Below are 24567 nucleotides of genomic sequence, written 5' to 3' on the forward strand. Positions count from 1 at the left end.
AACCTGCCTTCCCCACCTTCTTGCTCCAATAGCTAGCCAATCTGAACTTCTTATAGCCCCTGAATATGGTAAATTCTCATTTATTTTCAAGCCTTTGTATAGCCTGTTCCCTCTGCCTGGAATGCATGTAATGCTTTTGCTATGTCATTAGTGGTCTCCTCTGGAGAGTCCTTGACCATCCTGTTTACCTAAGATTTTACGGAATGCATATAACACATTCTATATGGGAGTAGTATGCACTTACTCCCATGTAAGCACTTACCAAACTATGTTGTCATTCTTTATCTCCTCCACCAGATAACAAAATTCTTGAAAGTAGGGATTGTGTGTTGGAAATCTGCAGTTTGTGCCTCTTCAGCACCTGTTCCTCCTTTTGCTAATAGCAATTCAATTTTCCCTTAGAAAAATCTCACTTTCTCTACTGCCAGCCCATGAGATTCAAATGATCCCACCCTACAGCTCAGGGATGAATGGGAGATCCAGACCCTGTGAGTGAATGTGTACCTCATTCTCAGGGCCACAGAGATGGATTCCAGGATGGGCCCACTGAGAGAGAGCTGTGAGATTTCTGCTGTGACTCTTAGGAAAGAGATAATCTTTTTACTAGAATTGCTAATCTGAAGGATGGACGTCTAGGACTTCTGACAATCTGTGTGTCCTTCTTGCTTCTACATGGGGAGAACCCACCAGAAAGTAATAGCAGAAAAAAAGTAAGAGAGGAGCTGGGAAGGCAAAGCCATGGCATGAAGCGAGATCAAATACTCTAAATTAGGGCTTGGGATCCCCATTCCAGGGCTCTTTCACAATATATCAGTTCCTGCACACAGTTTACATATTCACTGATGGGAAAAAAAAACAGGAATAAATTGAGGAAGGTAAATCAAATAAAAACTGAGCCTTACTTGGGGGGGGGGTCTATGTGTATCTTTGATGCCCTGTTCATTATGCATTTGCTACACTGATGAAAACATCGAGTTGGCTAAGTTGTGTGTGCTCATGTATTTTTACAGCATGTTTGTGACAGGAGAGTCTCCTCCTTTTCACAAAAGTCTTCATCGTATTAGTGTCAGTAGTAAATACAAGTGAGATGTGTACTGTTTGAGATCAGGGGTTTTGGAGAGAAAAACATTTGGCTGCTGGCTCTATATTTCAGGTGTAGAACCTTAAACAATTGGCTGAGCCACTCAGAGTCTCAGTTTCTTCATAGGTAAAATGGAAATGATAGTGGTTTCATGGTGCCATTGCACACACACACGAAATAGGACCCATGAAGGGTGTGGCATAGTGCCTGGTGTATCATACAGTCAGCGGGAGAAAAAAAATCTCATGTCTTTTTTCAAAATAAACATTTTATTTAAAAATATATTTATATATTTTTTAAAAGAACACATGCCAACTTTGATATCTTAGCCGTTGCTTCTTTTCCTGGCAATCCACATTTCTTTCCGGTAATGTATAGTTCGGTAAAGAAGACCAATGTGAGCACAATACAGAGGTCCCCACAGAGAATGAATGCTGGCTTTTTTTTTTCTTCTTTTCTTTGCAAAGCACCTCTTTGGGTTTCTCCAAGGGAGAGTTTCAAGCACCCTTTTTCCTCATTGCAGGACCACTGGAGGGGAACTCTAGGAGGCAGTGTGGGTTCCCTTCCTTTGGAAAACGCTAGCATAGCATCCAGGATCCCCATCATTATACTTTCCTCTTCCATAAACACTCTGGAGCTGTTAAACCATTTATAAAGGAAACTCATGTGATCAGTGTCCATGATGGGAGGTGATGAAAGAAGCTCAAGAGATGTTCAGGAGTTTGTTGGTCCTAATCCATTGGGGGGAAATCACCAAATCCTAGAATCAGAAGGAAGCTTACTTGTATGTTATCAGCTCTAGTGATCCTATTCCAATTTCCCTGGTAAACAGAGGAGAGCGAAATTCCTCCCAGATCTCTCCCTATCTTGAAATCATTTTCTAGTGCCTAGTCTCAGCCTAGCCAGGGGTCCTCTGAAAATGTGGTTTCTAGAATCAAAGCCAGCTCCTTAACACAACCGGAGCAGCTCTTGGAACCATAGGACCATCTTGTTCCAGAACCATCTAAGAAAGAACTAGAATTTCTGCAGCTGAAACACCCTGCTAGTTTAGACTGGATTTATAGGAAAACAAAGACCCCAGACTCTTTTCACTTTGAGTTTTCTCATCCCTGACAGCAAACTGGGTGCCAGCCCTTGTGGGCTTCCCCCAGTGGCAAATGAAGGGCTGGGTGGGGGGCAGGGCGGCAAGTGCTTTCCTCCTAATGGCTCATGTGGGAACTCTTTCCCCCCCAAATGTCCCTTTTGCATAGAGACCTAGTTATAAAAGTCAAAGACAGGGGCTGGGAGTAATAATAATAATAATAATAATAATAATAATAATAATAATAATAAAAGCTTCCTTCATCTTTCCCTGATTTTCAAGGGGTTTCTGTATCTGGCAATGAAAACAAACCCTAAAGCTCTCACAGATGGTTTAAGTGGTGGGGGAAATGGAGAGAACTCCCAAGTGCTATGCTGCTGTTTGACCCCAGAGACAAGCAAAAAAAAAAAAATGTTACTGTGGGTGATAACTTTTGGCAGAAAAAGGGCCTTCTACTCTCACTTCTGGAAAAATGAAGGATTTCACACACACACACACCCTTTTTTTTTTTTTTTTTTTTTTTTTTTTAATTAGAGCTAAAGGTTTCTGGTTTGAGGACTGGGAGATTCCCAGTGTTCTTGCTTGTAGGAAGCACAGCTCCCCCATCACTGAATTTGAACCATGTGTACTTTGTCAGGTTAGTAGTGGATGTCTGGTGTGCCTGGCACAGGTCAGACATCAGGTAGTTGTCCATTGGATGAGGAAACTGGATGCCGGAGCTTTCAGCGGGCCAGCATTTGTTTCTGGAAGAGCTAATGGAGTTTAAATATATTTTGAAAAGGACTGTCTTGAATGCTTGGGATAAGTTTTTTTAGCGTTTTTCCAGATTAGAAATAAATGTCTTTGAATGGTGAAAGCCACCAGTGCACAGAACCTTGACTATTCAGGTGGAAAGTCTCTTGGCTTCCCTCTCTTTCTTTCCTCCTTCCCTCCCTCTCTCTGTCCCTTCCTTCTTTCCTTTCTCCCCTCCTTCCTTCCCTTCTTCCATCCTTCGCTTCCTTCCTTCCTCCTTCTCTCCCTCTCCTCCTTATAACAGAATGAGTGTTGTCTCAATAATATTGTTAGAAGCAGGGCTACTGCTAATGAGCACCAGCTTAATGAGAGCATTTGCACAAAGGCATTTTCTGACTCTGTTGGGTAAGTTTGAACCCATGGGGCTGCAGCCACATTGGGATTGGTACAAACTCTGTGTCTGCAGGTCTGCTTCACCACGGGGTGTGTGTGTGTGTGTGTGTGTATGTGTGTGTGCACACACGCATGTGCACTAACCACACTAACAACGTGTGGTTATCTCCAGGCTCTGAGAGCATTAAGAAACTCGAACGTGGCCATCTTCAGAAGTCTCTGTGCATCTCCCAGTCATGCCCAAATGATCTCCAGAAAAGAGGATGCACTAAAGAGTTTAAAAGTACTTCAAATAAAAACTCCCAATAGGAGACAGATGAATTAGCATGGTCTAGCTGGTCCACTGGGTGCAGCCAACTTCTTCAATTTTCTCCCAGGTATTCCTGGTTTGATACCGTAAATCTCCCATCTGATCTATGGAGAGACAGAGTGCATATGGTACATGGAGCCTGTGGGTGGGTGGGGGCTGAGACCAAGAATCCAGGGGTCCGCTCTGTGCTAAGTGTGTCGGATGGCAGTAGCAATATCCTTTGTTGGCTGTGATGTGTGTGTGTCAGTGCTGGTAATTCCTACAAAGGTCTTAATGAAAATGCACAGTCTTAAAGTACAGCAGCCTCCCTACCAAGTCTAGTCCTTCTGCTAGAAATACCTCAGGTAGGGACACTACAAGTTTGTTTTCCGAAGGCAGCAAGGTGGGGGGGGGAGAGCATAAAAATTGCACAATGTGGCACATGAAAAATGTACTGACCAGCAAGCTTCATCAAGATCCAAGTAAAGCTTCAACATCAGAGGGACAAATGTGAGGAAAGCGTTAATAAGGTTTTCTTCCCCGTAGCCTCACCTCCATGGAAAAGACAGCTAATTCTTCCCTCTTGATTTTTGGTTCTGATGAATGACATAAAGGCAAAATGAAAAATGTACCATGTGAATGTCTGAAAGCACAATGCAGGTCAAGGAGTGTAAAACCGGGTTTCGTGTCTCTTTGATGCTTTTCTACAAGAGACTGTATTTACCATTCCCAGCAACTCATGGTGAAGCTGTTCAGTCGTTCCACATCCATATCCCTTGTCAAGATGAGCGTGTTCATGGGAAGCAAGTGGTTGTGAGTCATCGGGCTAGAGTCGTTAGTCATACACAGAGAGGCAACATGCAGTCTGTTGATGAATCAGGAACTCATAGTGAGAAAGGCCGTGTATCATTTCACAGCAAATTGGGGCTTGAGGGCTTTTGGTATAGAACTCTCCATAGCACTGCATTTCAAGACACGTACAAATATACACACGTGTGCAGACCTACACATATGCACATATATATGCACACATATATACACACATACATATGCATATGTATATCTCTATACACACATGCATACCTGCCCCCACAAAAGACTGGGCAGCTTTCAGAGCAGCAGTCCCCCCCAAAACACTCTGTGTTCACACATGTTTACAAGCTAACAACGGAATGACTTCTGAATCTTTGGTTTATCAAAAAGAGAACTTCTAAAATCACAACATTTTTGGTTATCTTCTCCATAAGTGCACAGTGAATATTATTATTATTATTATTATTATTTTTACAAAAGAAGAAAACAGTGCCTTAGTGATTTAAATTAAAAAAAACCAACAACAACAACAACAAACCAACCAACCAGCAATAGCTACTTTCTACAGCATGCAACACTATGAGACGGTGAGTTGGAGCCACAGTGAGCTTGAGAGAGACCGTCCTGCCATTTGAGTTTTTCAACTCCCAGCAAAAGCACGAGGTAATGAGGAATGCACACAAGACCATCGTCTTCCTTCTTTCCTTCGTGTTCCATGCACAACCGTGTTTTCTTTTACTGACTCAGACCTGAAACACTCTATCCTTGTAAATATAATTCAGATCTTTACAATGTAATGGTTTCCAATTTCCCCAAAACCACCCAAATCAATGATTGCTATGAATCAAAATGGGAGCAGAATGAGCTTTGAGACTGATGGGCCACGTCACCAGTTTTTTTCCCCCAAGGACATTCTTTCGGCCTTTTTCTTTCTTTCTTTTTTTTTTTTTCCAGCAAATGATGCATATGGAGAATGAGTTCTCTGGGAGAACCTGGTGTTTTAGCCTTTTAAAATATGGCTTTATTAGGGTTATGGCAGCTTGTTAGATCTGAGGAGTCCCTCTTGATATTGGGGCAGAAAGAGTTTCAAAAGAAGAGCAAGAAGAGATTGGTATCTTGAAAGAAAAGTAGGAGAAAGATAAACTGAAGTAGACCACCAACCCCCTCCCCCCCAAAAAAAGTTGGACCTCCCTAAATAGTTATCCTGTTGTAGTAATCAATGGTACTTATTCTCATGACACATGAAACAGTGATTTTTAGGCCTGTCTGAACGATTCCTGGTATGGCTTCCTGAAGCTAGAGATAGTCTTTTCTTCTGCTTATGGGGTCACTTCCAGTCTTTGAAACTAAAGGGGGTTGTGTTGGGGAACCTTCAATGGCAGGAGGCTTTGAGTTTTGTTGGAGTTTTGGTTCTTGACTGTTTCATGGTGCTTATCACCACAGAGACAGTTGGAAGTGATCTAGCTACTGGCTGGCAAAGAAGGGAAATTCTGGGCAGGGTTCTTTGGACCAGATATAGGTTAGTTGTTATCTGGGATCACACAGAGTCCTGGGTTAAGGCCTGGAACCACCCCAAGGGGGCAGCTTTGTGGCCAGGGAACACCGAGTTGACTTCCTTTCCCTGGGAACGGACTGGTTCTGTTTCTCTACTTTACCTCAAAAACCTAACTGAAGTTGGGCCTGACTTCTGTTTTGAGAGACAAGGAAGGGATAGGAAGCAGCCTCCACCACGGGTATATCTTCCAGAAACGGTGATGGTCATGCTATAACCCCTAGACATCTTTCCATAGTATGTCTCATAAATTCACGAGAGAGGCTTACCATGTGAGATCTTGCCCGAACCATGCCCGCGAAAAATTATGGGCCACGAGAATATTGGTGTTTGAAAAGGCAGTGAAAGAATTTCTTTTTTGGGGGTGGGGTGGGGTGGGGGCATTCTTGATCTGAGAAAGCACATTCTGGAATGCATTGCTGAAATCATTAGCAGTCACTGACTGTTGGTGAATATTACATTATATATGTAAAGACTCCTATTTGTTCTCATTGATGGTCACAGAAGTCTCCACGGTTTCTTTGCGATTCCCTTGTCCTCTTCCTCTCCTCCTCCTGCTTTTGGATGGCGTGAGTGTCTTTGGTTGGGTGCTGTCCCCCGCAGGACTCCCAGCGGTCTTCCTCAGCGCCCCGGCCTCGGGAGCCCTACCATTGCTGTAAGTGCAGGTCCATGGGGGAATTCAGGTTGAGATCCGTGACATCCAGGAAATCAATGTTAAAGATGCTGGGGCCGCCCGTGCCGAGGGAGCTAAAGCTCGGGGTGGAGCTGGGCGGAGTGAGGTCCAGCCACTCCATGGTCTCCCACGGGGATTCGGTAAAGCTGAGCTGCAGCCCGCTGCTGTCCACAGACGAGGGCGAGAACTGAGTCTGCATTGGGGACAGGGGGCCCGGCAAGATCTCGTGTGCGCTGAACAGCTCCTCTGCAGCCTTCCCGGACAATCCATCCACAATCCCATCGAAAGGAGGCTCCTCGCTCCCAATTTTGAGAAGGGCGACATCGCTCACCTTTCCTAAGGGGCTCTGGGAATTTAATAAGACTTCAAGGTGCTCGTCGCTGTCGGCGCCGTAGGGGTCGAAGGAGAGCTGGGCCCCCGAGGACGAGGGCTTGGCGAGGGCAGCAGTGGGGCTCCGGGAGGACCCGGCTATCTTGGGAACTTTCTGAAGACACGAATGATCCTCTCTAGCGTCGGCTGGCATTTCTGGTGGCAAAACACAACGGGAACTGTTAAATGGCTTCAAGTGGAACAGGCTACATAGGATGGATCTTGGTTGTGTGTGTGTGTGTGTGTGTTTAAGATTGTATGTATTTATTCATGAGGGACCCAGAGAGAGAGGCAGAGACACAGGCAGAGGGAGAAGTAGGCTCCCTGCGGGGAGCCCAATGTGAGACTTGATCCCAGGACCCCAGGATCACACCCTGAGCCAAAGGCAGACGCTTAACCACTGAGCCACCCAGGCGTCCCTACATAGGATGGATCTTTGTAACAAAGGAGTCACACTTAGACATGAAAGGTCAGACCAGAAAGGTCACTGCTTCTTCACCCAGTCTCATCCTCGAAAGTGCTCCTTCTGTGCCCAGTTCTTCTCTCCCATCCCTCCCCAAACACTTTCTATGTGGCAGTTCCACTCTCATCAGCCACCTCTCCCAGAAGGTCCCTTGACCCGCTCCTTCACTGACACCTGGCTGTCCCCAAGGACACTGCATCCTCCTTACATTCTCAGTGGGGGAGCCAGAAGGTGAGTCATCAGGCACCACACCACTGCCACCTTCTGATTGTCACCCTCGGCATCCTCCTGCCAGCTCCTCGGTGGTTTCGGTGGTTTCGAGGGTTGCGCTGCCCTCCCTGCAGTCATCTCCGGGTCCCCCTCCCACAGGCACTGAAAACCCCATTCCCCAGTTCACTGCCCTTCCGACTTCAGCTCTTGTCCTTCTCCATGACTTCGGCATCCTGGGAAGGGGCTGAGTGTCCAGTGGCCTCCCAGTGCCTTGACACCCTACCACCTCCACTCCGGTTCTCCCTCCATTCCCACTTTGTTGGACACCCTAGAGCCCCAAATCCTGCATCCCCTGGAAGCTCAATCTCAAGCAAAATCTCCCCTTTCCACCCATCCCCTCCCATTCCTCTAGTTCATTTATTAAGCACCCTGTGATGACAGTTTCTCAGCCGCTTGGGGTCACTGCAGTCTAGACTCTAGTACTTTCTCCATCCAGCAACCCCCTTGGCTCTCGCTTCTTTTCCTGCCTAGCCGGTATGCCCTGCTCCACCATCATAGCTCCATCTTATAAATATTCTCAATCCCTTTGCTCTTTTCTCCTTGCATCATATTCCTGTGGCAAAACCCCACACCTAGGGGTGCCTGGGTGGCTCAGTCGGTTAAGACTCAGGTCATGATCTCTGGGTCCTGGAATCAAGCTCTGCATGGGGCTCCCCACTCTGTGGGCAGTCTGCCTCTCCTTCTCCACCTCTCCACCTGCCTTTCTCCCTGCTCATGCTCGCTCAAATAAATAAAATCTTAAAAAAAAAAAAAAAAGGCCACGCCTGGATGAATCTTGGTTGCAAGAGAAAAATGACACAATGGAGCTGACTGGTCTCACTTTAGATTCATGATCACAGTCCTATCAGTGGCACTTAATACAGCCTAGCACTCTGCTGTGCTTCCCCAGAGAATTCATTCATGAGGGATTTATAACTGTCCTTGAATGGTTCTTCGGTCCTCCAATCTCCCATGCTCTCCTCCTGCACCCTTACCTTTGCTGATCTGGCCATAGATTTCATTAAAAATATAGGGTGTCTGACATCACCCTCTCCTCTGTCTGCTACAAAAACTTACAAAGATACACATGCCCATGCCCATCTTTTTCTTCTTCCTCTTGCTACAATGTAGGAATTACCTAATAACTTGCCTGTTGTCCATCTGCCTTCCCAGACTGCAAGCTCCACAAAGGTGGGGACTTGGTCTGGTGCGGCCCTGAGCCTAGTACCATGCCTGGTCACTCCTTCCCCGAACCTTAAAGTTCTTATCGAAAGGCTTGGCCCTGTGGTGTGTTTGTTTGTTTTTTCCTATCTACATGTTCTCCTTACATGATCTTAATGCATCTGTGTGGCTTCAGATTCTGGGCATATGCCATGTCTAGACACATGCGATAGACATGTGTTATAATTCTTTTAAAAATAAAGGAATGACTAAAAAGGAGGCAAAATGAACATGCTGATCTTTCTTTCTTTCTTTCTTTCTTTCTTTCTTTCTTTCTTTCTTTCTTTCTTCTCTCTCTCTCTCCCTCTTTCTTCTTTCTTTCTTTCTTTCTTTCTTTCTTTCTTTCTTTCTTTCTTTCTTTCTTTCTTTCTTTCTTTCTTTCTTTCTTCTTTCTTTTTTGCAAGCCTGGAATTGAATGGACCATCCAGCAGGAGATTACTAATTGAATTTCATTTTGGGTAGGTAGCACAAAACTTGCTTTGTCTGCTCTCTTCTTCTTCTTCTTCTTCTTCTTAACAGGTTAGGGAGATTGGGATTAGAAAGGCAGAGAGAAATGGGAAGAGCAAGAGGAAGCACTCAGGGAAATAGTGATTGGGTTGGGAATGCAAACTGGCACAATGATTGGTGAGCAAGCTCCTAGGACAGAGGGACAAAAGTCGCTGAGGGAGTCAGCCGCTGTGCCTGGACGGCGAGTTCATGTGAAGTGACACCGTACCTGTTCACGGCTTTTGGCTCTGACCTCCAGTGCACACCTGACCTTGGTCCTCAGGGTTTATGTGCCCCCAGAGCACATGCAGGTGCAAAGGATCCCAGGGGCAACACATAGGCAGTCTTACCTCCACTTTCAATGAGGACATCGAGGAGCTCATCCATCTGCTGACTCCGAGTCATTTGCTGTTGCAAAGTAAGCAGAGGAGAACAGAGAAGTGAGAAGGTGGCCCACCTCTTCCGTGGGAGATCTTGAAGCAGGGCTACAGAATTTTGAACTAGGTTTGGTTAAGGAGGGTTTTCTTCTTAATTGTGGTAAAATACACACAGCATTAACATTTATCATCACAATCATTTTTAAGCATCCAGACATTCACATTATCCTGTGACCATCCCCGTCATCTGTCTTCCAGAACTTTATCATCTTCCCAAGCTGGAACTCTGTCCCCATCAAACATGAACTCCCCATCCTCCTCCCGCCAACCCCCGACAACTACCATTCTGCTTCCTGCTCCCACGAATCTGACAAATCTGATACCTCCTAGAAGTGGATTCATACAGTGTATTTCCTTTGATTACTGGTTTGCTTCACTCAGTATAATATCCTCCAGCTTCCTCCATGTTGAGACATGTGTTAGAATCTCTTTTCTTATTATGACTGACTAGCATTGGGACACCTCAGTAGCTCAGGTGTTGAGTGGTGGCTCAGTGGTTAAGCATCTACCTTCGGCTCAGGGTGTGACCCCGGGGTCCTGGGATCGAGTCCCACATTGGGCTCCCCACAGGGATCCTGCTTCTCCTTCTGCCTGTGTCTCTGCCTCTCTCTCTGTGTCTCTCATGGATAAATAAATAAAATCTCAAAAAAAAAGACTGACTAGTATTAATTCTGTGGGTTTTTTTGTAAAAGAATTTATTTATTTATTTGACACACACACACACACAGAGCAAGCACAAGCAGAGGAAGCCGCAGGCAGAGGGAGAGGGAGAAGCAGATTCCCCACTGAGCAGGGCCCCCCCAATTCGGGGCTCCATCCCAGGACCTTGAGAACATGACCTGAGCCAAAGGCAGACGCTTAACCGATGAGCCACCAGGCACCCCTTAAATCTATGCATTCACCCCATTTTGGTTAACCATTCATCCATCGATGGCCACTTGGGTTGCTTCCCCCCGTTTGTGAATGATGCTGCTGTGAACATGACAATAATTGGCTGACCACAAGAATAAAGCTCAGTGTTCATTTCAGACAGGAAAGCTCCTGAAACAACCTATAGCAAGAGAAGGGGAGAAGGACGCAGAGTGCTCCCCACAAGAATCCTTCAGAGTGAGTTCGGCTGAGAGGCTTCCATCCCAGGAGCAGGGCTTCTTATTACACAGAGTATAGACGTTTTTCTCACTTTGAAGTGACAGATCTGCCTCCTGTTGGGGGGCTGTGACTCATGCTTTCCTGGTTCCTCACTGCAAGGGCCTATGGAACCTGTCGACACTCGTAAGGTATATGCTCCTTCCCTCTGGCTCATCTGAGTTGTACGGTAGAGTCTTATTTATGGAAGTCCACTTTGCTTGACCTTTTCCTTTTCTTTTGAAACCATAAAGGATCTGTGGATGCTTCACAGATACCAGAGGCAGAAAATGGGGAGAAGAGGGGCACATACCGATCTCTCGCCCCTGAGAGCCCACTCCCGGTACACAAAGGCAACAATAATCGATACCACGGGAGCGCTGCTCAGAGAATGAGTCACCTGCCAGTCCAGAAGGCATTAGATGTCTACAGGGTCTGGCAGGTAATGGAAATGAGCCAAATATAGAACAGGATAGATGGATAGAATGCACAACCAGTACTGTGGTTCAAGGAGGCAGTGGATACTTTGTCCTCCCATAGAAATGTGGCTCTGCTGTTGCTAGATCCTCTCATTTTTTTCAGAAACGAGAAAGCCTACTTTTCGCCTAAAATCTCCTGACATTTAAAAATACTCTTTAAGCCAAGTGAAACCTAACTGCAAGCTGAATTTGATCTGTGGGACACTAGCATGCAGCAGTTGACGTAATCCTTCCTTGCGAGGTCAGGCACATACAAAGGGCCATCCGATATTTTTTTCCAAGCCCAGACCATTTGAAATAGAAGATCATTCACTGCTTTCCTTTTTTTTTTTTTTTTTTACCTTTTATTTGGAAAATTTCCCAACATAAATGACAGTAGAGTCATGATGATGACGGTCATCAATACTTTGCCAGGATCACTGAATTCTGAAACTAAGAACGAACCTTACAAAAGTATCACCCTGACACAACCGCTCCCTCTACCTGAGTACCTACCTCTTGCCTGGACAATGGGGTAAAAGTGCTACACTCTCTAGAATCCTTACAAAGTAGATAGGGACCCTATTTTATATCACAGAAGTTGAGGACTTGTCTAACCTTATTGACAGTGGCAGCTGGTACAGCTGACACCGAGTCCAGGGGCCTGGATGCCCAGCGGAACCTCTTCTTGGCCTGCCTTGCACACCTTCTGTGCACTGTGTACCCGCAACATCTTCCTGCAATTAGCCTTCCAGGCCCTTTGCCCATTTTCATCGAGGGATTCCTGACTCACTCAATGTCACCATCTACAAACTGCATGAAGCTCAATGATGAAAAACAATGTCTATTTAGGCCACCTGCTTCTCGACAGAGGACACATCTTGCAAAGTTACCTGCTTTACTGCATCTTCATAGGATGGAGGCTGGGTTATCTCTGGAACTGCTGAAGTTGACTTGGAAAAAGTTGGGGATGGAATTGAAAACTTTGGCCCTGTCTTATCGGAAGAAGAGTGTAAACCAGCCATCTGTGGGGGTACAAGGCAGAGAGAGAGTCAACTCATGTGTTGGAAATGGCACGGCTTCTGTTTTTATAAACTCCAGGCTCGATTTTTAGAAAAATTGATATGAGGGGGAAAACAAAGGAGTTAGGGGTTAGAAAACAGCCCTAATATATTGACAGTAGTTCACATCATGGGCATATCATAGGTGGATCATAGTCCATATCTGAGGGCACGTTAGGATGGCAGATTCATTTCTCCCTCTAGGATGAACCCTCTTTGGCTAGGAGAAAAGGATATAAAGTAAGAGTCCAGTCCAATGTGAAGAAGTCCATCACCCCAGGAACTCCCAGAGTACTTTACTGCCTAGGGCATTTCATTCCTAACGGGTGCATCTGCAGAGGGGGAGGCATTGCTGGGGTATCTCTTTAGGAACCAGCCTTGTGTATTATGAGTGTTCTACGGTGTGCCTGGGGCATCTCAGGGTCTCTGTTCCCAAAGGACGCCTTGTGGCAGGTAGCGCTTCTGCATCATGGCCATCTTGCTTGTCTTCTTCTTATCACCTCTGCATTAGTCTGTGGAACTCCCATACCCTGGTTCTCTCCCATCCCTAATTTTCACCTGCTGGTATGTATCACCTTGTCTTTTTCCCCACTGAGACACAGCACTGTGACTCAAACTCTCTGCACTGTTCTAGACCTTTCCACAGATCCGCATACCTTCTGCTTTCTCAGGCATTATTTTCCCATGTGCCGTTATCCCAATCTTCAACGCCACAGAAACTGGTTGGTTTGCCGTGTTCTTTCACAAACAAACCATGCTAATTTTAGTGCTCGTGATTTCTAGGACAACCCCAGGAGATGGCTCCTTGGAACACCCTATCTGTACATCCATGTCAGCCTGTTCAAGTAGATTTGTTTTTTATCTAACATGTCACTTGTTTCTGCTTTTGAACCTCCTCATTTGGAGGACGAGGCCACAGAAGAGGGAAGAGGCAACATTTACATCTTTTCCCAGGTGCCTACCTTTGGCTGGACACCTGGGCTTTTGGGACGAGAGCTGCCCCCAGCACCATGACTGCTGTCTGCCTGGGCTCCAGAGAAAGGTGGGTGGAGGCTGGAAGGCTGGGGAGAGAAGCTTGCAGGATGGCTCTCATGTGCCCCTGAGTTCTGAAAGGAAGAAACAACCAATGAAGTGGCCTCCAGCTGCACATTTGAGGGCTTTTGCTGAGAATCCTGTCCCTACCCTGGGTCTTATCTTTGCAAATCTCCCTAAATCTCATTATCAAAATCTCAAATCTGGCTTTATACACACCATCTATTGCTCAAAAACCTTCCATGGCTCTAGTCAGCCACAGCATTGGGTCTCCCCCTGTAACCACTGTTCAACATGCTTCAGGTCAGGTCCCACTTCCTTCAAAAGCTTATGTTCTACTAATCCCTCCCCAAACTTCCCTCAGCACGCCCTGCACATCATACTTCCCTGTCTTTCCCCACACAGAATGCTCTTTTACCAGGACACCTGGGTGGCTCAGTGCTTGAGTGTCTGTTTTCGACTCAGGGTATGATCCTGGGGTCCTGGGATCGAGTCCCACATTGGGATCCCCTCATGGAGCCTGCTTCTCCCTCTGCGTGTGTCTCTGCCTCTCTCTGTGTGTCTCTCATGGATAAATAAATAAAGTTAAAAAAAAAAAGCTCTTTTCCCTACTCTTCTTTTTTCTTTTTTTTCTTTTCTTTTCTTCTTTCTTTCTTTCTTTCTTTCTTTCTTTCTTTCTTTCTTTCTTTCTTCTTTTTTTATTTTTTAGCTCTACCCTTCTCATTGAGTCCAACCCTTTTGCAAAACCTTCCTGAACAAACAAAAACCAAAAAAACAAAACAAAACAAAAAAAAAACAAAATCAAAACCCTCCTGGACCTTTCTAATCCTTCATGACCATCCACTTCCCCCACCCTCCCCAACACTTCATGCAGCGTTTGATGCCAGAAGCACACATCAGGCATGTTCTTTTGTATTGCTCTTTATCTTTTTACCATGTAACTTGTCCATGTCCTCAGAGAGTGCTTTGTAAACTATGAATCACTGCACAAATGTTAGTTCTTCTCGAGAGCGTCCATATCGTTAGAATGGTCTTAGGGTCCGGAGCTGTGTTTCCAGAACTATTTTTACCTTTGTTGCCTAGGACACCGTGCTCTCCGTAAACGTTGTCAACAGTGATGCTAATCCAGGCGAGGTCCCCGCCCCTCCCAGAGTGCCCACTCTGAAGTGGACATCGTTTGCTTGAATGTGTTCCTCTGGCCAGTGCAAAAAAGCATATTCCCATTACCTATGGCCACACCCCATATTCCCAGAGTCCATAACATCCAGTGTGTGAAAGGCATGTCCTTTAGAATCAGCTAACCCTGGGTCCCTGTGATTCTGGACACCTGGTTTAACCTCCTTGAGCCTCATCTTCCTCAGTGGCAAATAAAGAATAAGGAATTGGAGCTCAGAAAGCTGTGACAATTAACGGGATCACTCAGAGGCATGCCTCTTAACACTGGTCATGTGGTAGGATCCAGTGATGGGGGGTATGTTCCTATTTCCTTTCCCATAATGTAGATTTCAGAATTTCTGATGATATCACTTTTTAAAAAAGATTTATTTATTCATGAGAGACACACAGAGAGAGACACAGGCAGAGGGAGAAGCAGGCTCCCTGTGGGGAGCCCGATACGGGACACGATCCCAGGACCCCGGGATCACGACCTGAGCTGAAGGTAGATGCTCAACCGCTGAGTCAACCAGGCGTCCCTGATGATGTCATTTTATTTCTCAGAGAGGCTTAAGTAGACTTTCCTAATGACTTTTGAGCTACGTGGATAAGGAAAGTCTCTCATGATCGCCTTGGTTGAGTCTTTGAACTAGTTACTCCTGTAAGCCGTCTCTACAACTGCCTCCCATTCTGCTCCAGCCACACAGGCCTTCCTCCTCCTCCTCCTCCTCCTCCTCCTCCTCCTCCTCCTCGTCCTCCTCCTCCTTCTTCTTCTTCTTCTTCTTCTTCTTCTTCTTCTTCTTCTTCTTCTTCAAGATTTTATGTATTTATTCATGAGACAGAGAGAGAGAGAGACAGAGAGAGAGAGAGGCAGAGACACAGGCAGAGGGAGAAGCAGGCTCCATGCAGGGAGCTCAATGTGGGACTCAATCCCGGGTCTCCAGGATGACGCCCTGGGCCAAAGGCAGCGCTAAACCGCTGAGCCACCTGGGCTGCCCGGACCTTCCTTCTGATCTCTGAATATTCCACACTCAACTCCCACCCTGGGGCCCCTGTGCTTAGGATTCTTTCTTTACCCCAAATATTCACCAGGCTCTCTCCCTTACCTCCTTTATAGATTTGTTCAAATGGCCCTGGATTTAAAGTTTTTGATGTAAAGTTGCAAATCTGAAAATGTCCTGCCACCAGCCCTCTCTGCTTTCTCTCCATAAGATCTATCATCTCCTAATACATCATATATTTCACCTGTTTATTTTATTTGCTGTCTGTCTTCCCATGAGAATAGGGATTTCTGTTTGGCTAGTTCAGCACTCATCCCCAGAGACCAGATCAGGGCCTGGCACACAGGAGGTGCTCAGTAACTCTCTGCACTGTGCAGACCAATAGATGGAGAGAACAGGAGGGGATGGTAACTTCCCCTTTGGCTCTCTTGAGGAACTGGTTTGGTCTGTGGTAAGGCTTTATACCAACGAGTCCTGAAAAGGGGGGTTGGCAATCCGGCCCACCACCTGTTTGGATACATGAAGTTTTATTGGAGCACAGCCATTTGCATTCCTTTACAAATTGTGCACATCTGTGTTCATGACACAAGAGTCCTGCTGAGTGGTTGTGACACAGGCCCACACGGCCCACGAAGGCACAATAGTCATCATGAGCCCTTTACAAGACAGTCTTGCCAACCTCAACCTCAGAGAGGGGAGTCTGGTCTACCACCAAGACCGGAAGTTGCTTTTGGGCTTCTGGTAAACCCTTCCCGTTAAAACTTCCAATGTGGGCTCTGGAGGCCTCAGCAAGCCACGCCCCACATCCAGAAAGCAGGGGTGCATGGGGGGCATGGGCACGAGTTCCTACCTGTGCAGTACATACCTGGCTGCTGACAGGTGAGGAGATCCTGTGCCCTTCTCCTTGGGCGCCTGAAGAGGAGGGCAGGAAGTAATGGTTGTTGGGTGATGGGGGCAAACTGATGTGCTGCGGGCTTTTGACAGCCCCCAGGGGCGAGTGCTGAGGGGAGCACTGGGGGCTGAGAAACGTGGAAGGCAGCGCGTCGCTGGGCCCCGAGGAGGCCTCGGCGCAGGGAGCAGGCCCCAGGGGCCGGCGCCCAGCCGCTTCGCAGGCCTGCGCTTGGCCCTCTGAGCCGTGGCCTTGTCTCTTCCCAGATCTCTGCTGGGGCGCGAAGGGACAGCTGGAGACGGCGTCCTCCTGCTTGATGGGGACGGCCAGGAAGGGAGGCGGTGGCGGCTTCTCGGGGCAGTGGCTCCTTTTCTGCTTCTGCAGCTGCAACCTCAGCTCCTCCACGTGGCGCTGCTCCTGCTGCAGCTTCCAGGTGAGCTCGTTGATCACCTTCTGCTTCTCCACCAGCATCTTGTCCTTCTCCGAGTCCAGCCCGTCCAGCTCGGGGGCGAGGGGGCCCCCGTTCAGGCTGCTCAGGAGGCTTTCCTCGGTGCACACGTGGACCGGGGACGGGTGCAGGCAGAGGGACGGGGACGCGTCGTTGAAGGTGTCGGGCAGGGACCCGGCCCCCGACAGGTCGGACGAGGCGGGCGAGATCGGGGGGCTGGAGCTGGTGCTGCCAAAGTGGTAGAAGCCGTTGGATAAGGCGCTGGTGGTCGGGGAGGACTGGTAGCCGGGCAGCGAGCTGCTGGGCGTCACGGGGAAAGTGACCGTCGTTATGTCACCGAAGTTGGCCACGGGGTTCCCAGAACAGTCCTGGAAAGGCCGCAGCCGGTCCATGAGGGCCGTCTTGGTGCCCGACACCGGCAGCCCCCGGATTCGAAGCTGCTGTCTTAACTCAGAGACCTGCAGAAACCGGGAGTGGTGAGTGCACCGTTTTTAAGGACTGTCTTTAAAAACACAAAAAGTATTACATCAGCTTTAAAACATCACACGTGGGCTTTTACAACATCCGCTTTCCTATTACTTGGTGACCCCCATCCCTGCCCTGCCCTTGATAGCAATAGGTTTTGCACCGTGCTTTTTTTTTTTTCCCCACGATCCCAGATTCCTAGAAATGTATAGCCCACGTGAACCACAGAGGTCACCTACTCGACTACTTTCCCACCCCCATCCTGGTCCTCCCCCCATCTTATGGCTGGGAAGACTGATCTCTGCTTGGGTTTAGCCATCAGCAGGTCAGGCTGAGACTCCAGGTCTTCTGCTCCTAGGTCACCCCTTTCCCTGGCAGGTTCTTTCTGTCCTGGGTTCTCCAACTTGAACAGGTGAGGGAACCTCAGGCCCCCAAAATATAGCACAGACAACCCAGCCCAGCCCTGAATTTCTGCTTCAGTGGGGCTGGGGTGGAGACTGAGCATGTACATTTTTAAAGGGTTCCCAAGGGATCCTGATGCCACTGGTCCTAGGATCAGTTTTTGAGAACTATGGTTCTCCATTAACACCTATATCTTGTTTTTTTTTTCTTTTTTTTTAAGATTTTACTTATTTATTCACAAGGGACAGAGAGAGAGAGAGAGAGAGAGAGAGAGAGAGAGAGAGAGGCAGAGACACAGGCAGAGGGAGAAGTAGGCTCCATGCGGGGAGCCTTGCGGGACTCAGTCCTGGGACTCTGGGATCATGACCTGAGTCAAAGGGAGATGCTCAACCACTGAGCCACCTAGAAGTCCCTGTTTTTGTTTTTTAAAGATTTATTTATTTATCTTGAGCGAGAGAGCCTGATGCAGGGCTTGATCCCACCACTCGGAGATCGTGTCCTGAGCTGAAATTAAGAGATGGAGGTTCAACCAAGTCATCCAGACACCCCACTTATGTCCTAATTTTTTCCCTTTTTAAAAATTTAAATTCAATTTGCCAACAGATAGTATGACACTCAGCTTACATCCATATTTTAATAAGTGGCTAGATAATAGTCACATACTGAGAGAGAGCATGCCAGGATAAGACCATCAGTTCAAATCCTGACCTTGCCTCTTCCTAGCTCAGTGATCACTGTGTGTCCATTTCCCTTCTGCAAAACAGAGACAATCATATTGACCTTATATGTTTTTGTGAGGATTAAAATGGCTTGACAATTGTAAAGTGCTCGGAATAGAGTCTTGCAAATGGTTAGTGTGGTATAAGCGTTTGCCATGATTATGTTGATTCACATGGAATAATTTCATCCCTGCATTTTTTATAATTTTCATCAATGATAAGCTACAGATATCTAAAAATATGGGAACTAAATTAAATTAATGATACCGTCTATGAGTGATGGAATACTTAAATCCATTAAAACTGATGCTAATACATTTATAGATTTATTTATTTGTTGACATAAAATAATGAATAACTGTTTATGGTATATTTTTAAGTGAAAAGTAGTTTGAATGGCTTGATTCTATTTTTCTAAGAATTATATAAATTTGTGCATATGTATATAGGTATTTAAACCTATGCTTGCAGATGAAAATATGTAGATAAACATAGGCTAAAATGTTAACAGTGCTTCTCTCTATCTCTGCATCCTAAACATTTCACATATTACTTTTGTAATTAAAACAGGAAACATTAAATATCTAAGAGTCAGTAATTCCATAAAACACCTAGAAGAGCATATAGGGAAATATTCTTCTGATATTCTGCAGGGAAAGCTCTTTTGAGCCTAAAAGCAAAGAAGGTGATCCTAAAAATACTGACGACAAAAATCAAAAACCCCTATAAGTCAAAAACACCAAAGGAAAATGCAAATGCTGATAGCAGCCTCAGACAAAAATAATTGCAGGACAAATAATAAAGTGTTAGTAAGCTCGATGTACCAAGTGTGCCTAACAAACCCCTGAAATAAATCAACACAAATGGGTAATGGGTGTGGTCACAGATGAAAGATACATTTTTTTAAAACGGCCAATAATGTACATGTACCAGCAGTAGTAATCCAAATAAATAAATATAGACATATTTTTGCATTCATCAGATTGACAAAGGAATTAATTACACTTTGCATTATTGAAACAGCAGCAAAAATGAGCAAATAAAAATTTGTTTTTTAAAAAAGTTTCTTAATACCTTGTTCTTCCAGTGTGGTCCTTGGACCACCAGCTCTGACGGCATCTGAAGACCTGTTAGAAATGCAGACACTCAGGCCTCCTCCCCACATCTACTGAATCAGAACCTGTATTTTACCCGGAGACCCAGGTGGTTTAGTGTGTACATTCATGCTTGAAAAATGTTGCCTCAGCACTGTTTCTGGCGGTAGATTGGCACAAACATTCAGGACAGAAATTTTTACAATATGTATTCTTTGGCAAGAATTTTAGTATTTTGGGGGGACATCTGGGTGGCTCAGCGGTTGAGCGTCTGCCTTTGGGCTCAGGGCGTGATCCCAGGGTCCTGGGACCGAGTCCACATCGGGCTCCCTGCATGGAGCCTGCTTCTCCCTCTGCCTGTGTCTCTGCCTCTCTCTGTGTCTCTCATTAATAAATAAATAAAATCTTTAAAAAAATTAAAAAATTAAGTTTACAAGGAAATATATTCTGCAATGCTATCTGTGGGTCAATTATCTTTTAAAATACTCTTTATTTCTCCCTATACTATCATGTTTCAATAGTAAATAATTACTTTATAATCACTTAGAAGTTATTTTAAAAGGATTATAGCAACTCACTCTGCCGCAAGCGTAAGCATACCATCACCCCCTTTGTCTTTCTGGTATTGTTTTGTCATTTTCTCTCAGATTTGCTGGGTTGAAAAAGTGAAGAATGGCAACTCATTATTGTTTTAACTTTGAATTACTTAAAATTAATGAGTTCTATGTTTATTTTTAGAATATGTTCTGGCACTGAATATTTTAAACTACATCATTAAATAATGAAGCTCATATTCCAAAATAACCTGAATAATTGTTGAATTTAGTTTACCTTACATTTCAGAGTATTGTGCTCTGTGGGCTTGCTTGGGACAAAGGTTTGTGTACACTCACTGACGTTTTAATTGCCGATCACTCTTTCAACCGCATATTATAGAAAATGTCGAACATATATAAAAGTCGATAAAAAAGTATAATAAACCCATGTACCCATCAACCAGCTTCAACAACAATCCATCCATGCCCAGCCTTGATTCATTTAGACCTCAAACCACTTCCACTCCATTTCCTGAATTATTTTGAAGCACATCACACAATTTGATCTGTAAATATTTTGATATCTTTCCTTAAAAAATAAGTGCATTAAAAAAAACATGGATCAAAGGCCATTATCACAACTAAAAACCCACATGAACAATTATTTCTTAACATCCATCATATTTTTCCCAGTTTTTACATTTCCCATTATTTTCTTGTTTCTCCCTCATGCTATCATGCTCTCTGGCTCTCCAGTTTCTTAGATACATGAAAAAAAAACCCACATACAACATTAGCAAAAAAGTACATATACTGTGATGTTACCACGTATATCTAAAAAAAAAAAAGATTTATTTATTTATTTATTTATTTATTTATTTATTTGAGAGAGAGTGAGCAAGAGTTGGGGTCGGGGCAGAGGGAGAGGGAGAATCTTAAGCAGGCTCCCTGCTGAGTGCGGAGGCTCCATCTCATGATCCCAAGATCATGACCCTGAGCCAAAACCAAGAGTTGGATGCTAGGGACACCTGGGTGGCTCAGTGGTTGAGCGCCTGCCTTCAGCTCAGGGCATGACGCTGGGGTCCCGGGATCGAGTCCACATTGGGCTTCCCACAGGGAGCCTGCTACTCCCTCTGCCTGTGTCTCTGCCTCTCTTTGTGTGTCTTTCATGAATAAATACATAAAATCTTAAAAAAAAAAAAAGAGTCAGACGCTTAACTGCTCCATCCAGGTGCCCCCCACGTATAGCCTTTAATGAGAAATCAAACTCTTTTTCTCAGTGCTTTTCCCCTTTTACTCTTTTTAAGTAAAATATGAGCATCTGGGGAGAACAACCACCTTTGATACCTTCTTTCTGATTGCCTGTTGTAAGGGTACCTTCATTAATTCCTCCTATTTCTTCCTTTTCCAAGGAATGAGGTGGTTATATCACCTGCTTCCTTTATTCCTCTTCTCTCCTTCCACCCTTTCCACTCTTTCCAATTGCTCTCCTTCCATCTCTTTCAGTCTTGTGGCTTCAACGAACCACCCTACTTTCCAGACAATTCCAAAATTTCCGTGCCTAGCCTGACAACACAGTTGAGCTGACCTAGGTTGGTATGTTTCTAACTGCTTGGAAACTGGATAGACTTTCCCTCTTGGTTGTCCTGATGGTACTTATGACTCAATTTCCCCAAACTGAATGCACTTGCCAACACCCCTTCAGATCACTTCCCCATTCTATCCTCCTGTTTCCTGCCCCTGGTATCCCAATCCTGAGTGATACCTCTCCTCATTCACCCAGTGGCCAAGTCCAATTAAGGTTTCTCCATCTGTCCATCCCCTTTTCCATCCTCATCTTGAGTGACAAAAGAAAACCTTTGAGATCACTCAATTAAAAATGGAACTTGTCTTCAATCCAGTAATCATACGACTGGATATTTACTAAAAAAACAAAAACAGGAATTTAAAGGCATACTTGGATCTCTATATTTAGAGCAGCATTATTTAAAATAGCCAAATTATGGAAGAAGTCCAGTGTCCATTGATAGATGAATGGATACAGAAGATGTGGTATATGTATACCGTGGAATATTACTCAGCCATAAAAAATAAAAAATCTTGCCATTTGCTACAACATGGATGGAGTGAGAGAGTATAATGCTAAGTGAAATAGGTCAGTCAGAGAAAGACAAAATACCATGTGATTTCGCTCATATGTGAAATTTAAGAAACAAACAGAGCAAAGGAAAAAAGAGAGAGAGAGAGAAAGAAATCAAGAACACACTCTTAATTATAGAGAACTGATGGTCACCAGAGGGGAAGTTGGTGGCAGGATGGGTGAAATACGTGATGAGGATCAAGGAACACACTTGTTGTGATGAGCTTTGGGTGTTGTACAGAATTCTCGAATTGCTATATTATGTACCTGAAACTAATACAACCCTGTATTAGTTAACTCTACTGGAATTTAAAATTAAATTAAATAATTAAATTAAATTAAATTAAATTAAAACAAAACAAAATCACTCACTTAAGTTTTAACCCCTGCTTTGTCATCTATAAGCTGGTTAACTTGCATAACCTCTTTCTGGTGGGGTGGGGGGAGGGGTAGGGGTAAGCAAGACATTTATACAATTACCATATGACCTCAGTGAAACTTGTGCCTACAGTATAAATGGTAAACTCACAACTGATCACTAAAACTTTACAACATGCAACACATGTAGGGACGTTGAGTTGATATGATAAATGTCATACGTCTCCCAAATATAACTCCAGACTTCCTACTTTAATTTCTTAAAATACACAAATCAGTGTTACCAGAGAAACTAAAACTAAATCCTATGAATTTACCAAACTTATTCATAATTTAAAGGTTTTTAGGCTTCTACAGGATGAGATCTAAGTCTATTTTCAGATGTTAGCATCCTGGATTGACTTGTGGGTTCTGGAAACACAAGACAAAGTTGTCAAATGATCAGACCAAGGTGGGATGGCTTCTACAGGTCTGGGGAGAAAATGTAGAGATAAAAGAATCTCTTTTACATGTTAACCTATGTCCTCATAGAACTAACATATTTCCCTCACTTCTCTTACCTGTGCCATTAGGGTTGATGTTAGATTTATGAACAATATTTTTCTCCTAGGGGGACCTGGGTGGCTCAGTTGGTAAAGTGTCTGACTTTGGCTCAGGTTGTGATCTCAGGGTCCTGGGATCAAGCCCTGCATCGGGCTTTGTGCTCAGCCGGGAATTTGCTTCTCCCTCTGCTCCTCCCTCCACACATGCTTGCTCTCTCTCTCTCTCTCAAATAAATAAATCTTTAAAAACAATAAAACCTTTAAAAACAATTTAAAAATCTTTAAAAAACAGTATCTTTGTTCTATATAGCAAATCATTTTATAGCATTCATGATAAAAGTAAGTATCAAAAATATTTGATATGGTTTATGCCTTACTCATTTGATAATGAGTTAGACCTTATTCATTTAGCTTCTTCGAGGTCCTGATTTTTATGTTCATATTTAAAACCTATTCTGCAGGGTGAAAATGGAAGCAAATCTATACAGCATGGTCAACTGATAGTTTACACTAAAAAAATGTCAGTTGCTGCTATCATCATTTCCCAGAACCTATGCTAATTCTAACTCTAGCCAGCCAATTGTTCTGAGCATGTGCCATCACGGAAATCATCTTTGGTGGCTCTGCCAGATGGCACATCACCCATGACTATGGGTGGGACTATGTTGTCTGGGGTCAAGGAAGCTTCAGATCTACATGAACTGGGCTCCCATCCTAAGGTAGGCTGATTTTTAAAAAAATCTTAAAAAAAAAAAAAAAACTTTTTGAAAAAGATTTCTCACAATCCTGAGATCAAGACCTGAGCTAAAATCAAGAGTCAGATGCTTAATCAACTGAGCCACCCAGGAGCATCTAAAAAATCTTTTTTATTGTGGTTAAAGATGTACGGGCATCAAATACACTATTAGCACTTCTAAGTATGCAGTTCAGTGGAATTAGTACACTCACACTGTTGTGCAAACATCACTATTATCTATCCCCAGAACATTTCCCACATTACAAGCAGAAACTGTGTACCCATTACACACCCACTCCTCTTTCCTCCTCTCCCCAACCCTGGCAGTCACCATTCTACTTTTTGTCTCTTTGAATTTCTCTAGGTATCTTATAGAAGTAGACTCATATGATAGTTGTCCTGTTGTGTCTGGCTTACTTCATTTAGCATATTGTTTTCTAGATGAGAGGACCTAATTTAATACCTCCATGGATTTATGACCTGGGGAGTGAAGGTGGGTGACTTGCTCTGGAGGGCATTATCACAGGCCTATGAGATCCTCTTCAGG

At 44.7% G+C, this 24567-nt stretch overlaps 1 protein-coding gene across 3 annotated transcripts in view; it reads right to left on the bottom strand.

Moving 5' to 3' along the window:
- Nucleotides 1–1402: 1402 nt before the first annotated feature.
- Nucleotides 1403–24567, bottom strand: part of MYOCD (myocardin) — a 100318-nt gene continuing 77153 nt past the window's right edge. For all 3 annotated transcript variants that reach the window (XM_055307107.1, XM_055307108.1, XM_055307109.1), the window contains 5 exons: nucleotides 16537–17466; nucleotides 13446–13589; nucleotides 12316–12447; nucleotides 9753–9810; nucleotides 1403–7139 (listed from right to left, as the gene is read on the bottom strand). In XM_055307107.1, the coding sequence (XP_055163082.1) occupies nucleotides 6586–7139; nucleotides 9753–9810; nucleotides 12316–12447; nucleotides 13446–13589; nucleotides 16537–17466 (1818 nt within the window). In that variant the 3' untranslated portion in view covers nucleotides 1403–6585. The remainder of the gene's footprint in view (nucleotides 7140–9752; nucleotides 9811–12315; nucleotides 12448–13445; nucleotides 13590–16536; nucleotides 17467–24567) is intronic.

Source organism: Nyctereutes procyonoides, unplaced genomic scaffold (genome assembly GCF_905146905.1).
Source record: "Nyctereutes procyonoides isolate TBG_1078 unplaced genomic scaffold, NYPRO_anot_genome, whole genome shotgun sequence".
NCBI lineage: Eukaryota > Metazoa > Chordata > Mammalia > Carnivora > Canidae > Nyctereutes > Nyctereutes procyonoides.